The 15,533-nt window shown below is 39.0% G+C and overlaps 1 protein-coding gene across 1 annotated transcript in view; it reads right to left on the minus strand.

Annotated features, from left to right (window-relative positions):
* TBC1D32 (TBC1 domain family member 32) overlaps positions 1 to 12,451 on the minus strand; it is a 102,782-nt gene extending 90,331 nt beyond the window's left edge. Inside the window, exons 1-4 of the mRNA XM_083350183.1 lie at positions 11,053 to 12,451; positions 8,511 to 8,665; positions 7,477 to 7,638; positions 1,417 to 1,594 (exon numbers count right to left, since the gene is read on the minus strand). Of these exons, the coding sequence (XP_083206309.1) occupies positions 1,417 to 1,594; positions 7,477 to 7,638; positions 8,511 to 8,665; positions 11,053 to 11,055 (498 nt within the window). The 5' untranslated portion in view covers positions 11,056 to 12,451. The remainder of the gene's footprint in view (positions 1 to 1,416; positions 1,595 to 7,476; positions 7,639 to 8,510; positions 8,666 to 11,052) is intronic.
* Positions 12,452 to 15,533: the final 3,082 nt, after the last annotated feature.

Below are 15,533 nucleotides of genomic sequence, written 5' to 3' on the forward strand. Positions count from 1 at the left end.
TCGTGTATTTTGTCTTCCGCCAAAGAAAGCACACGTCTCTAAAAATCAATAGACCTCTAGACTTCGCTTTAAATGGAATAGATTTTATTTATTGATTTTATCATAACAGTTTCAAGAAAATACAACTTTAAGTCTAGCAGTGTAAATTAGAGAAAACAATCTCTCATTGCCTTTGTCAGCAGTAATAACCACAAAGAAAGAAATGCCTATTCTCCACTAACTTTGGTGCAGCACCTACTATCATGCTGACATAAATCTATGTGACTAAAAAGCCTGGTATGATATGATACCAAATACATAGACCACTCCAGTCCCAATTTCTGCTGATTTTGATTTTACGTGTAAGAAGTGCCGGAAAAAAACCCTATTTATACTGAAACCAGGAGAAGCAATCCACTCTTAACCTCACTCCCCTAACTGTACCTTGACTCACTGCCTCAAGATGCCAGTTTATCTCTGAAAATGGCAAAGGATGAAATTGGAGACACTGATAGCAATAATCTCAAGGTATAGCAGCTTAGGAATAATTTTCATCCAGTACAAGTAAGTATTTATAGAAGTACAGATCTATTTACTAATAAAGAAAAACATATACCTTCACCATCCATGTGATTAAAAGAAACTGCACTCAGAACAGAACTGAACGCATGCACGGATCACTTAGTCACGGAGCTATAAATCTGTAAATTGGCCAATACAAAACTCTATCTGAAAACATTATTCCAGAACTAATTTTTTCTCTTCTCTAAGATAGGTCAGCTTTATCCCCCTTGATCATCCACATGCCACCCTGATACTGGTATAATTGTCTTTTCTACAGAACACTTGCCAGCGTGGTCATGCCTAGTAATTTAAATCCCTGCTACTCTTTCCTAACAATGTTCTTTCTATTCTAATTTCCAACACTTCTTTCCAAGCTACGGTATATGCTTTGGTTTGCTGCTGTCTTCAGAGCAACTGTTGTCTCAGAATATTTGGATAGTTTATGAGGAAAGAATGAAAGTTCAAAATTTTGTCGCATATTTGTGTTCGGTGTGACACTACATCATTTCCTGTTTAAGGATATAATTGCAACCCAAAGCAGGTTTTTTCCAGAATAATTGTTTTCTAACTCTAAACAACCATGATCTAAAAAAGAACCAACCAACTTGCTTTGTCCATATTCAAAAGGGATACATTTTGGAAAATGAATGGCAAATTTCCTTTTTCCCCTTTATGGACTTCAAAACACTAACTCTATTATAGAGTATAAGAAGAAGGGGATCAGAAGAACTAGAAGGCTAAAAAAAAATGACAAAGGAGATGGAAACCTAATTTGTGAAAATATTATCTTCAACAGTGTTGCATAGCACCAAAGAGTCTCAGTCAGTCTCTCTCTCTCTTTCTCCCCATCCATTCCTTTGTATAATTACATACCTGGTTGAAGGAAGAATCACTATCAGAACAGTTATCTGCATAGTAACTGTTGGGTGGTTCTGTTTTCACTTTTCTTTGCATCTCTTTGTAGCGCATTTGATCTTCTTCAAACTTGTTAATTAGAGATTCAACTACAACCATCATGACATTCTTCAGCGAATGCATCATTTCTCTATACCTTCAGTTAAAAAGTTATTTAAAAAAACCAAATTATTAAAATCCATGTGCTGTATCATGTACAAACTAACTTCCCAACACTCCAAGTTAGGAAGAAAATCTTACTGAAACCAGTGAGCAATCTCACATTATGACCGTTTTTCACACTTATGGTCATTGCCAGCATCCACATGGTCACGTGATCCAAAATTCAGACGCTTGGCCACTGATTCATATTTATGACGTTTGCAGTGTCCCAAGGTCATGTGATCTCCTGTTGCAACCTTCAGACAAGCAAGGTCAGTGGGGAAGTCAGTCACCTAACAACCGTGTTACTAACTTAACAACTGCAATGGTTCATCTAACAATTGTGGCAAGAAAGATCATAAAATGGGGCAAAACTCTCTTAACAACTGTCTCACTTAGCAACAGAAATTTGGGGCTCAGTTGTGATTGTAAGTCAATCCCATACCACATATACCACATTTCCTAAATAAGAATACCCTGCTTTATTCAAAAATCCAAATTAGTATCAGAAAAGCAATACCATCCAAAGTTTTAGAGTCCCAAATATTTAGCAGAATACAGGCAGGATACCTAAACATTAGAAAAACGTTAAGGTTATTTTTAGTAGCATTTCTCATAATTTCTAGAAAAAATGTATCCCAGCTTGTTGGGGGCAATAAGCTGACTTTGTAAAAATGCCACTTGGGGGGGGGAAAGCCCTAATAAGCAGGTATATACATAGAATGAAGGCTATTGCTAAGCACATTGTGCTTTAGATTGTAAGCCGCCCTGAGTCTTCGGAGAAGGGCGGGATATAAATGGGATTAAAAAAAAAGCTCTTGTAATATTATATTTACATTATATTATATTTATTAAACTTATATACCGCCCTTCTCCCATAGGACTCAGGGCAGTTCACAAGGTTTTTTAAAAACAATACAACAAATTACAAAAATTAAAAACAATTAAAATGATTACATTAACCTTGAATAAATAAAATCCCAATTAGAATCCAATTAAAACCCCAATTAATAGTCCAGGCCCGAAAGCTCAAAGAGCCAGGTCTTCAGGTCCCGGCGGAATGAGAGAAGGTCAGGGGCAGTCCTAAGCTCTACAGGCAGCTGGTTCCAAAGGGCAGGCGCACCCAAAGAGAAGGCCCTCCCCCTGGGTATTGTCCGCCGGCAAACTTTTACCGGCGGTACCCTGAGAAGACCCTCCCTGTGTGAGCGCACAGGACGAAGGGAGCTTGATGCCGGCAGCAGGTATTCCCTCAGATATCCCGGACCCAAGCCATTTAGGGCTTTATAGGTCATCACCAGCACCTTGAATCTCACCCAGAGGGCAACCGGAAGCCAATGCAGCTTGCGGAGCAGAGGTGTTATGTGGGAGTATCGGGAAACCCCCATCACAACCCGCGAGGCTGCATTCTGCACCAGCTTAAGCCTCCGGGTGGTCCTCAAGGGCAGCCCCATGTAGAGAGCGTTGCAGTAGTCCAATCGGGAGGTCATGAGCGCATGAGTGACTGTGCGCAGGGCATCTCGGTCCAGGTAGGGCCGCAACTGGTGCAACAGGCGAACCTGGGCAAAGGCCCCCCTGGTCACGGCTCCTATATGGTCTTCAAAACTGAGCTGTGAATCCAGGAGGACACCCAAGTTGTGAGCCCTATCGACGGGGGGCAACACCTCACCCCCCATCATTAAAGATGGAATAGACTGGTTAGTCTGAGATGCCGGTATGCACAGCCACTCAGTCTTGGCAGGATTGAGATGAAGCCTGTTTCTTCCCATCCAGACCTGGACCGCCTCCAGGCAACGGGACATCACGGCAAGGGCATCACTGGGTTGGTTCGGGGTGGAGAAAAAGAGTTGGGTATCATCAGCGTACTGATGATACCCCACCCCGAAACCACGAATGTTCTCGCCCAGCGGCTTCATATAGATGTTGTTGTGATTCAGGGTCAGCCTGTGGGTTCGGCAGTTGGGTCGGACGACTCAGAGGAGGAGGAGGAGGAGGAGGGTGTTGAAGAGCTTGCTGATGATGGCCTTAAGGCTCCGCAGAGCCCTCAGCCAGGCCCCTCCCACCTGGTCACGACAGAGACCCAGCTGTGTAAGCCTGACAGCGTGGATGAAGATGACCCACAGCTGGCCCTCTTCAAGGATGCCTGACGCAGGAGGCAGTCAATCAGGAGTAAACAGAGGAAGGCAATGGGGCACCTTGGAAGGAGGCAGAGAGAAGCCACGCCCTGAAATGTATAAAAGGGGAATGCGTGGGAGGGCTGGTTTGGTGAAGGCAACCGCTTGAAAAGCTCCTGTTTCTTGGTTCGTGTCTTGTTCTGTTTGTTTTTGTATTCATAAATTTGGCAGGCTTAATTCCAGCCTCTTGCCTTCTTGTAAAAGGGGTTGTCCCTGCCTTTTCTGCAGGGCCAGTAGCAGGCTGTTACAGAATAGATGTTGAACAGGAGGGGAGAGAGAACCGACCTGAGGAACTCCACAAACGAGAGGCCTCAGGGCAGACCTCTGCCCTCTCATCAACACCGATTGCGAGCGGCCCAGGAGATAGGAGGAGAACCACTGCAAGACAGTGCCTCCCATTCCCAACCCCAAGAGACGCCGCAATAGGATACCATGATCAATGGTATCAAAAGCCACTGAGAGATCTAATAGAACTAGGACAGAGGAGCAACCCCTGTCCCGAGCCCGCCAGAGATCATTCACCAGTGCGACCAATGCCGTCTCCGTGCTGTACCCAGGCCTGAAACCCGATTGGTAATCATCTGTGCGTTTTGGTTGGGATTACTGTTTATATCAGCTTGTGATTACAACCGTATTTTTATGCTCTAGCAGATTCTAATGCTGTTAGTTATGCATTTCCCTAAACAAGATTTCCACCTCTTAGAACGGTGTGTTGTGTTACTAAACCAAGGAGAAATGTATGAATGCACAACACATGCATAATTCTGGTGATATTATGTAAACATAAGACATTGCCACAGAAGTTTGTGAAATAAGATGAACAGAAGGCTTGAGATATTTCATACCATTTCAAGCACAAAATAGGAGGGAAGGAGGAAGTGGGAGGGAGGAAGGAAGGAAGGAATTAAAAATTGCAAAAATATATTTAGAGGCTTTAGGATTTGCTTTGGATATTGTATAATTACAGGCCCTCATACAGGTATGGATCCTTCATGACTAGAAGGGGAAACAATATTTATGCTTTTTAAGGATTGAATTCTTCAATTAAAAAGAAAAAAAAATGAAAAAGAACTGGCTCAATTCCTGAATGTAAATAAATGGCTTATTAAAAATACAGCAGGCCCCATGCTAATTTATAAAAGCAATTAAGTTCTGATTAAGTAACAGAGTTTTTTCACAATGACATTTCTAATTTCCTTTTACAGAACGTGGCCATCCACGTATCACTGCAATTAACCACTAAAACATTTGCAAGATTGATCTCATTATTAGAGTTGGACATTGAACGTTCCTGCACAGGGTTCCTTTTACGCTTTGGTATTTCTGCCTTTCCATCATATGAACGGCTGCCTGCCAGTTTTATCTGAGATTTTATTAAAAACAATATTTCCCATTATACATTGTCTGCCATAAATGTTTCCTGCCATGTTGGGGGGGGAACCCATTTCATTAAGCATATTTGTTTTCTTTCTGTTAACAGATGTGGCAATTTGTAATAGATTAGATAACCTTTATTGTTATTTTTTTTCCTGTGGGCACAATGGCACACATTAAAAATGAAATACAGTTGCTTGCTCTCAAGTGTACACATACGTAACACACATTTAAAACATACTATACACAACATATCTATAGACCTACACCCTTACATATAAGTAACATATAATACAGTTCCAATTTTTAAATGGCTGCCATATATTGCCAAAACCATAAAATCTAAATTCCAAACGAAAGATTATCTATGTGTGCAAAAGTACTAATTTGGGCATGGTATTGCTAAGCTCACAAAAACAACAGCACATCTATTAACATTATCCTCAGTAATGAAAATCTCACCTAGTACAAATAGGTACTTATGACCACAACTAAGCCCAACATTTCTGTGGCTAAGCAAGACATTTTTTTAAAAAAATCCCATTTATATCCCGCCCTTCTCCGAAGACTCAGGGCGGCTTACAATCTAAGCACAAATCAATGTGCTTAGCAGTAGCCTTCATTCTATGTATATGCCTGCTTATTAGGGCTTTCACCCCCCCCCAAGCGGCATTATTACAAAGTCAGCTTATTGCCCCCAACAATCTGGGTCCTCATTTTACCTACCTCGGAAGGATTCTGCTTGCCACAGTTGTTAAGTGAATCACTGCAGTTCTTAAATTAGTAATATGGTTGTTAAGTGAATCTGGCTTCCCCCTTGACTTGGCTTATCAGAAAGTCACAAAAGTTGATCACATGACCCCAGAACACTGCAACTATCATAGATATGAGTCAGTTGCCAAGCATCCAATTTTGATCATGTAACCATGGAGATGCGGCACTGGTTGTAAGTATGAAAAACATTCATAAATCATTTTTTTCCGTGCCGTTGCAACTTTGAACTGTCACTAAATGAACTGTTGTTAAGTCGAGGACTACCTGTAGTCTTATCAGATGTCCTTTCTTCATAAATCTGCCTTTGAGTAAAAAAATATGTTTGACTATTAAAAAAATGTACAGATCCAGTTTTGTATGCCGCCTTCTTTATAGTAAGGTATTCTGCGCTATAGAATGGTTAGGACAGGCAAAACTTTAATATTGAAAAATTAGTAGTCAGCTTTAGTTTTTTTTCCTTCTCGGTTATTTTTCAAAGACATTTTTTTATCCTTCCTTAACAACCCTGTGGAGATTGTATTCAGAACATATTGTTCCTTTGTACTACTATTTGGGAGGAATCTTGTATAGCACAAACTAACTATATTTCTCACTCTGCTTTTCCTAGAGGTATTTTATGTAATAAAGAAGAGTGAAGCTGAATATCGGAATTTGCTTTAGAGAAAACGGGGATAGAATCGTAAACCGGTATGGGGCCATTTTAGCAATCAATACCAATCCTTTGTTCAGTGCCAAAAAGCATCGTGTTGCATAATGGAAAGTTTAAAGGCAAAAGACCCTGTCACTTTTCAGTAGTTCCTACCTGTGCTTATTTTGAAAACACAGAAGTATTAAGCCAATATAATACATATATATAGCACATACGTATATATGTGAATATATATACATATGTGTGTGTGTGTGTGTGTGTGTGTGTGTGTGAGAGAGAGAGAGAGAGAGAGAGAGAGAGAGAGAGAGAGAGTATGTATGAAATAGGGAGCTACATATTTATTTGAAAATAGGCAGCTTTCTTCAAATATGTAAAACCAACAATAATCTGAAACACGGCAAAGAAGAAGAAAGCAGAAATAAATTTTTCAGAGTCATTACAAGATTCAGGGGGAAAAAACAGGTTATCAAGCACTCAAACTCAAAAACAAGAAGAGTAATAATTTACAGGGAGTCCTTGACTTACAACAGTTCACTTAGTGCTGTTACAATTGCAATGAAAAAGTGACTTATGACCATTTCTCACACTTATGACTTATGGTCACGTGATTTACATTTGGAAGTTTGACAACTGACTCATATTTATGACAGCTGCAGTGCCCTGGGATCACTTGATCAAGTCAATAGGGAAACAAGATTCTCTTAACAACTGTGTTACTAATTTAACAACTGCACTGATTCACTTAACATATGTGGCAAGAAAAGTCATAAAATGGGGCAACTCACTTAACAAATTTCTCACTTGGCAACATAAATTTTGGCTCAATTGTGGGTGTAAGTTGAGTACTACCTGTAATTAGGCATTGTCTTTTGGAAATTGAGTTTTCAATATGTTTGTACATATACTTACTCCTTTGATTCCCGGGTCTTTTTAGTAACATGCTGTACCAGAGTGTCATAATTTGAAACTTCCCCCTGATTTTGGGCTGAGGTACATTTTTCAGTTTCTTCTTCTATTACGGATCCCAAGATGTTACTTATATATTCTCTAAGATACTTTACAAATTCATAGCTGTAATAACAATTAAAATATAAAATGTTATGCTTAATATTAATTTGTTTTTATAATAAATATATTTCATCAAGCAAGTATAAGAATATTCCATAACTATGGTAAGGAGTATATGAACATTTTGGAAGAATTTCAGAGATGAAGTGAAACTAGACATTAAATTTAAACATCAAATAGCATTTTAAACCTGTATATCAACTGAAAATGTTGAATGTCTTTTTCACTAATTAAAGAAAATGAATGTTTAAAGCAGGGGTCCCCAACCTCTGGGCCGCAGTCCACAACCGGGCTGTGGCCTATTCGGAATTAGGACATGAGTGGCTGACCAGAGTGTGGGTGTGCATGTAGCTCAACTTGTGCAAACGACGAGCCAGCAGGCAATTGCACACATGCGCGCCAGTTGAGCTGCATGCATGCATGGCAGCCCGTGAATTCATACCAGCCCACTGCTCGCGTGGCCCAGTTCCCCTCCCTGACCCAACTGGGCTGCCAAGCCACAAAGTTGGGGACCACTGGCTTGGAGAATCTGATGGTTGGAATAACAGAAGAAGTAAATACAAGGACCCACTGGATGCCATATTCCAAAGCTTGAAATATTGCAATTAGTATCTATTAGGAACATTATTTACAAGAATTATGGAGTCTTGCTGTTTTCTTGGCAAGATTTCAGAAGTGGTTTGCCCTTGCCTGCTTACCAGGGCTGAGAAAGAATGAACAACCCAAGGTTATTCTGGCTTTGTATCTAAAGCAGGATTAGAATTCCTGGGTTTCTGGTTTCTAGCTTGGTGCCTTAACCACTAAGGAAGAGTTCCGAAGGAAGAGTTTCCCTTTTAAAATTATCACAATGTCACAAAATCATGTAAACAAATTACTTATGAAAGTTCTCATCTGTTTCTTCCAAATGGAGTAGAATCTCCTCAGCACATTCTACGGATGGTGCTCCTGTGATTTTTTCTTTGACACTTTGCAATAACTGTCTGAGCATAGGTTGCAAGAGAGCTTCATCTTCAGTAGAAAAATGAGACATCTACAGAAAGAAACCCAAAGCAAAATATGAGTGATCTAACCTGAAAGATCTTATTAACCAGTTATGAAGTAAACACAATCAATGTGTTGGTCTGTAAATTCTGCGTGGGGAGGTTGAAAGTCTACATTCTACCCCTTATTAGAGTCAGATGAGAGCGACTTAGAAATTACAGTTTTTCATTTATGGCCCCATTCTCTGGAACATCCTGTCTAAGAATTCCATATAGCAATCTTTTTTGGTATTAAAGAAAATGATTCTTCAGGACAGAATGCTTACTGCTTCAGACAACAGTTGAATGTATGACACATATTGAAGAGTTATAATAATAACTTTAAAGTCGTATGGGTTTCAATTTATCATGTGGTTATATTTCATTGCCTTATGCTATAAATTATTTGTAATCCTTTACATATAAAAATGAAGTAAAGAATTAAAGATAACGTGTGTAAACATAGAAGGCAAACAATACCCTAAAGATTAAAAAGGAAGTCATAAGGATGAACTGTTTCTAGACTCATATATTCCACCTCCTTCTGCAGCAAGGGAACATAAGGCAAAAGAGGAACCATGTCCCCAACTTCAGAGCAAAAGAATGGAAATAAAAATGTTGCCTACTAGTATAATTGATGTAGTTCGCATGTAATGTTAAGCCAAAATTCTATGAATTTACTTATTGCTTCATAATGTCTAAAATACCAAATGTTTACAAACTTGGACTCTTAAGCAACACTTTTAAATTTTGCCTAACAAGTACATGAAAAATGTAGGTTGTCCCCAAACATGTCACAGATACTATTAGAATATCCACTTTTCTTACCTGGTTAATAGGGAGGAATCCCAAAAAAAGATTGCTTGTGCCTCTTTTCATTTATTAAAGTAGAATTTGAGGTTCCTTTCCACCAATAGCCAATTTATTTTTTGAAGTCAGCATAATTATTTTTATTATTTTGCATTTTTTATAAATATATTGTTCATTAATTATTAAGAGAGCCTGTTTGGTATAATAGTTAAAGTGCTGGCCTAGAAATCAGGAGATATGAATTCTCAGCCACTCTTGGGCATGAAGTCCAACGGGTGACTTTGGGCCAGACACACTCTCTCTCAGCCCAACCCATCACACAGGGTTGTTGTTGTGGGAAAAATAGGAGGCAGGAATTTTAGTTATGTTTGCCACCTTGAAATAAATATAAAAGGTGGGGGGAAAATCTAATAATAATTAAAATTACTTGATTTCACTTATCAGCTATCAAAATCTGCCCATTTGTAACTACTAAATGGAAAAAAGGACATCCCCTCCTCTAAAAATTGTACTGAATATGTAATAACAATAACTGGGATATATGATCCCACTTTTCCTTTGCCTCTGGCTGGGAAACAATTAGAGCATAATCTAATTGTTTTTGCAGCCATGGATACAGCTAGAGTACACCCACAAACTTTTGCTTAAGATTTGCTGTACTGTATATCCTAAATGAGCAAAAATTTCATACAAGATTGAGGAATTTTATAGGAACATCATTTGGAGCTGTCATCTCTTTTTACTACAGCCTTCCCCAATTGACAGGAATTACAGAAGCAGAAGAGACATGTAGTACAAAAAGTATTCACTTAACAAGAGAATAAAAACCTCAGTAAGACAATAGTAATTTCACTGAATGAAATTCATATTTGAGTAAAGCCATATAACCATAACCACCAAAAGAGAATTCTTTGTGAACCTACTTAATATGAAATAGTAAACTCTTACTAAGATCTGAGTTTGCTTCCTGGTCATTACTGTGACACATACATGTTTGGGAAGGGGATGGGTGGTGGCTGCAATATACTAGTAATTTGCCCTTGCCTTCTTTGGAGATATTACCATTCTGACTTAGGGGCTGATTTCCCATCCAAGTCTTAATCAAGCTTAATCCTGTTTAGCTTTTCCCAAATCAGCCATCTTTGACTAGTCACTGCCACCTGCTGCCATCAACCAGCAACTTGTATAATGTACCCATTTTCTTACAAGAGGGGCAAAGCTAAATTTGGAGCAAGTCCTATCCAGCCCAGTAAGACTTCCTCCCAAGTGTAGATAATCATGCATGAGGTATCCATTTGTGTGCTGACATTCTCTTGATTTTAGGGGATGAGCTTGGAGTTCACGTTGGGATGATTTCTTCGAAGCAAAGCAATGCGAGATCCGGTAAGGCGGGTTAAATAACCCGACGATGGCACAATGAGGGTGTATCAGAATCTGTCGCTCTCTGAAATGGGTGGATGTAGAAGCATCCCAAGTGCGGTATGGTTATGGACCACTAGACATGGGAAACGGGACAATGATGTTGACATCTCTGTAATGCGGATAAACCTGTAAAGTATAAGCGGGTTGGATGGGGAATTATGATTACCATTAATCTGTGTTTTGCCAGGCAGAGAAGCTCTTTTCAAATCGTCACCGCTCCAGCCAGCAGCCGAGAGTCCAGATCCCAGGAAAATGCCCGGGATTTGAGGCTGGACGGATCCGACGATGGCGGCAAAGGCGGCGGCAACAGAAACGGATGAGAAAATAGCGAACCACTCAGGAAGAAGAAACGGGGGCAGTGCTTCCGCGGCAGAGTCGCAAGCACAGACGCCTCGCCCCTCTAGTTTCCTATTGGCCTAATCAGAGTGGGGCGTGGCCATAAAAATATGGATATAAGGATGCTGTTACGCCGCGAGTTAAGGGTTTGGGAATTTGTTAAGCGAGGCAAGTGGTCTTGTGCAATAGTAAGGCTCTTTTTATTTTGTCCCCCAAAACCCTGCGTGTTGTTATATCATTGCCGAAAATATGGGTTTACTCCAGGGTAAGCGCAAGTTTCTCTCTCTATCCAAACGCTCGCACAACTAATGTTGTAAACGTGTATGTTACCCGACTCTCAACTCTGGGTAGAACACAATTTATCCAGGTGGGATTGCTGATCGGGAAATACACAAAACATGGATTTTACTTTCCATATAAGGTTTTCTAACCATTGTTTTAATGGTGGTTTTTTTTATTACACTGGACTCTTCTGCTTATGTTGTAAATTATTTTAGTTTAATATTACATTTTGTAAACTGCCCAGAGCCTGCTGGAGTAGGTGTCTAGAATAAATTTGATGAAAATATAGCGATAGAGTTGTTGGTTAAAGGGCATGATTTTCAATAGAGGAAAGCAAATATCTATTACCCACACACACCTGTCCCCCACCCCAAAACTAATTTTTGCCACTCTAGGCAGAATAAGGCAAGGTGAAAAAAGTTTGGGGTTTTGGTTTTTTTATTAGATAATATTTATATTATTTCTCATTTTGCTCCCATTTATAGTTTAACTTCAGGCAAGATGTGTAGACTTACACCACAATAAAACAATTATGCAAAATGTGTTTGACTCAAACCCTTTTTTTAACATTTATCTTTTTATCAATACAAAATGGAAAAAAATGAACATCCAATACTAACAAAAAAAATTATGTACAAAAAATAGGAACCCAAATGTCAAATAGATTTAACTTTAAATATTAAAAAAATTCCTCCCAGGCTGGCTGCTGAAAGTAAAAAATAAATAAATGATAGGTTATCCTCCCCTTACATAACACGTCTATAAATAGTTATAAGTTTTCCCATCCTTAACAAAAATACTATACTGAATAAACAAATATTCCAGATTAGGAAGTCTGTCTAATAATCAAACATCTAAACACATGTACATGTAAAAAAAGTCAACAGGTTACACCAAACATTACACTAATCTTGAAATCTCTCTTCTTAGTGTATTTAACATGTAGAAAATCCAAAAATGGCTTCCAGTCTTAAATATCTGCATTATATTTATTCAGTATGATTTAACCTATTTACATATAAAATTTACCTGGATTTTGATTTTATTTGTAATACTTGTTAGAAATCCCTGTATATATTTTTGTTAATCTATCTGGAGTCAAATACCAATCATATATCATTTTGTAAAAGTTTTTTTTCAAACTGTGTATGGTAAAATGGGTGGAAAAAAACTGGATATAACATATTGCTAGATAAATGTATGGATCAATGGTTTTGCAAAATGAAATGCAAAATGATTCAAACTCTTTTGAGTGTTCTTAAAATTAACATTTTTATTTACATAATTAGGTAAAATGTGTGCTGTCCCACTCACATGTACACATAACAATGGTTTAATGGTTTATTAATATTCCCCAGCAGTTCCCTTCACCCCAAACCCAGAAGTGTCCCAATTAAGTTCAGCCAAAAGTAGAACAATGCTAGTTCAAAGAGCAATAGTCAATGAGTCTACAAGGCACTTAAAGGTTTCCCAAACAAGATAAACCCACCAGTCAAAATGAAATCCACAACACAAGGGGGTTCACAAGGCATGATCCAAAGTCAAGGCAGGGTGTCAAAACCAAAGCAAGACAGGAATCACAAAGACTAGGAAACACATAGCTAGGAAATGAACACATTCCCAGCATCACCACCATCTGTCTGCTGGTGCAGTCCATCAAGAGAGACGATGCTGTCTTCTTGCAAGTAATCAGGCTAATCTTCACTGCACCTGTCTTCTCTGCCCTATGTGTTGTCAGATCAGATGCAGAAGGCAGTTCCTCTTCCTCATCACTGGCTTGCAGCTGTGTGCTTTCCCCACCTGAAGCTTCATGGCTGTCCTGCTACAGCTGTGCTTTAGCCAAATCACTCAGTCAGCTGCTCATCCAGTTTCTCTCCCATCAACCACTCCCCCTCACTTGGACTCACAGCCCCTGCCTCAGAGCCATTGACTAACTCTCTTCCTGACGTGCCTGGGACTGACATCCGGAGAAGCATTTGGGAGTGTCATTGCAATATGTGCCAATTTTGTAACAATGCTGTGTGAAACATAAAATGTTGGGTCTTGTTTTCTTTGTTCAAAAAGAAGACATCCTATCTTGCCTAATATATAAGCAGCTGCTATTGACTGAGTTTTCTCAGTTTCATGAGAAGAGGAAACATACATAGGGTGGGCTCAAAGACTCAGTGCAATCCTCAGCACACCAATGTGCTATGAATCAGTTGATGACATACACTATTTTATGGGTTTATGGAGATCTAGCCCTAATCCTAAGTGGGTTTGCCCCCCCCCAATGTCTTTGTTCACATATTTAACATTAACTTCTTCAATATAAATCTGTTCACTACTGCACAATCCAGTATTTTTCCCCTGATCCTCCTTTCTTCCCCATAATTTTTTTCCATTTCCCCCTCATTACACAGTTGTAATTCTTGGAACTATTGACGTATACAAAGTTAAATATAAACATCATCATCATATTTTACTAATATTATACAAATAACAATATCAAGTCAGAAAACAATATCCTGTTTTTCAGGATAAGTTTGATTTAAAGTTTGATTTCCCATCAATATTTGAAGTATCTTTGTCAGATATGATTTTCTTAATATTGAGTACATTTATATAGCTAAAGGTTTTATACCCATCCTACTTTCATATTTCCCATATCAAACAGAAAAAAAGCTATTTTAATTCTAAATCATATATTTCATTATAAAAGTCTAGTTATATCTAAGGATCATCTGTTCTTTTAATCATATTCAGTTCCTGTGTATTCCTAAGATCACTGATGTGCTAGGAATCCGTTGGTGAATCGGCAACATCCATTTTTGCTGTCTGAGTTTATAGAGACTTAACCCTAACCCTAAGTGGGTTTACCCCCCCCCATGGCATATTCCATGTGTCTTTTATGTAGATAGGGAGGGCTCAAAAAGTCAAAGCACCACTATTTGAGAATAACGCTTTGATGATAATGCATTTAAATGATTTAGTGGGTGAGAAAAAGAGCTGTATTCCTGTGGTATGTGATGGTTTAGTTTATTGTTTTCAAAAATGTTTGAAAACTAATAATCTTAAACCAGTAGTTATTCAGTACATCTGGATGGCAGACAGACATGCACAAAGTAGCCACAGGGTAAAAAAATAAGAAAGCGGCAGTTATTTCTGAATTCGAATGGTTTCCCATGGTCTGAATATTTGGATACTTTCAGGTTTTGTTCTGTTGAATAGTGGAATACTCAAGCGAGTTTGAGTTTTGTTTTATTGGGACGCAGCCACCTCCAAATATTCTAATAGAACAAAAATAGATTAAGTACTCTTGCTCTGTGGGAACAAAAGTTCTGAGCTCAAAACAAAATCCCTAGAATTTATTATCCTATTCCCATAGACCAGGGGTTCCCAACCTGTGGGCTGTGGCCCATTGGCCACCAGGCTGCGTGAGTGGCTGGCTGGTGCATGCACGTGTGGTGCAGCCCCACTCGCGCTAGTGTCACAGGACTTTGCAGCCCCACTCATATGAGTGTCATCTAGGGCATTCACAGTCCCACTCGCGCAAGTGTTGCCCATTCACATGGGCATTCACGTTCAACCCCCACAAAACCATCCCTTCTTTCCCCTACTCCAGTCCACCAACCCTAAAAGGTTGGGGAACTCTGCTATAGACTATTCAGAAACTTAAATATGGAGACTCTCAGTTTATATAGTATGCTTCCTTCAAATGTTGTAAGCATGGTAAGGTGTTATGCTTTTACCAGTTGCTCAATTTATCCTCTAGACATTAAAAAAATATCCCAGTCTTCTGGAAAAGTATATATAGGTGGTCCTCGACGTACAACAGTTCATTTAGTGACCATTCAAAGCTACAACAATGGCACTGAAAAAAAGTGACTTATGACTATTTTTCATACTTATGATCATTGCAAGCATCCCCATGATCACATGATATACAATCGGATGCTTGACATGTGCTTCATATTTATGATCATCACAGTGTCCCAGGGTCATGTGATCCTCTTTTGCGACCTTCTGACAAACACAGTCAATGGGGAA

Source organism: Vipera ursinii (genome assembly GCF_947247035.1).
Source record: "Vipera ursinii genome assembly, chromosome: 1".
In the NCBI taxonomy this organism is placed as follows: Eukaryota; Metazoa; Chordata; class Lepidosauria; order Squamata; family Viperidae; genus Vipera; species Vipera ursinii.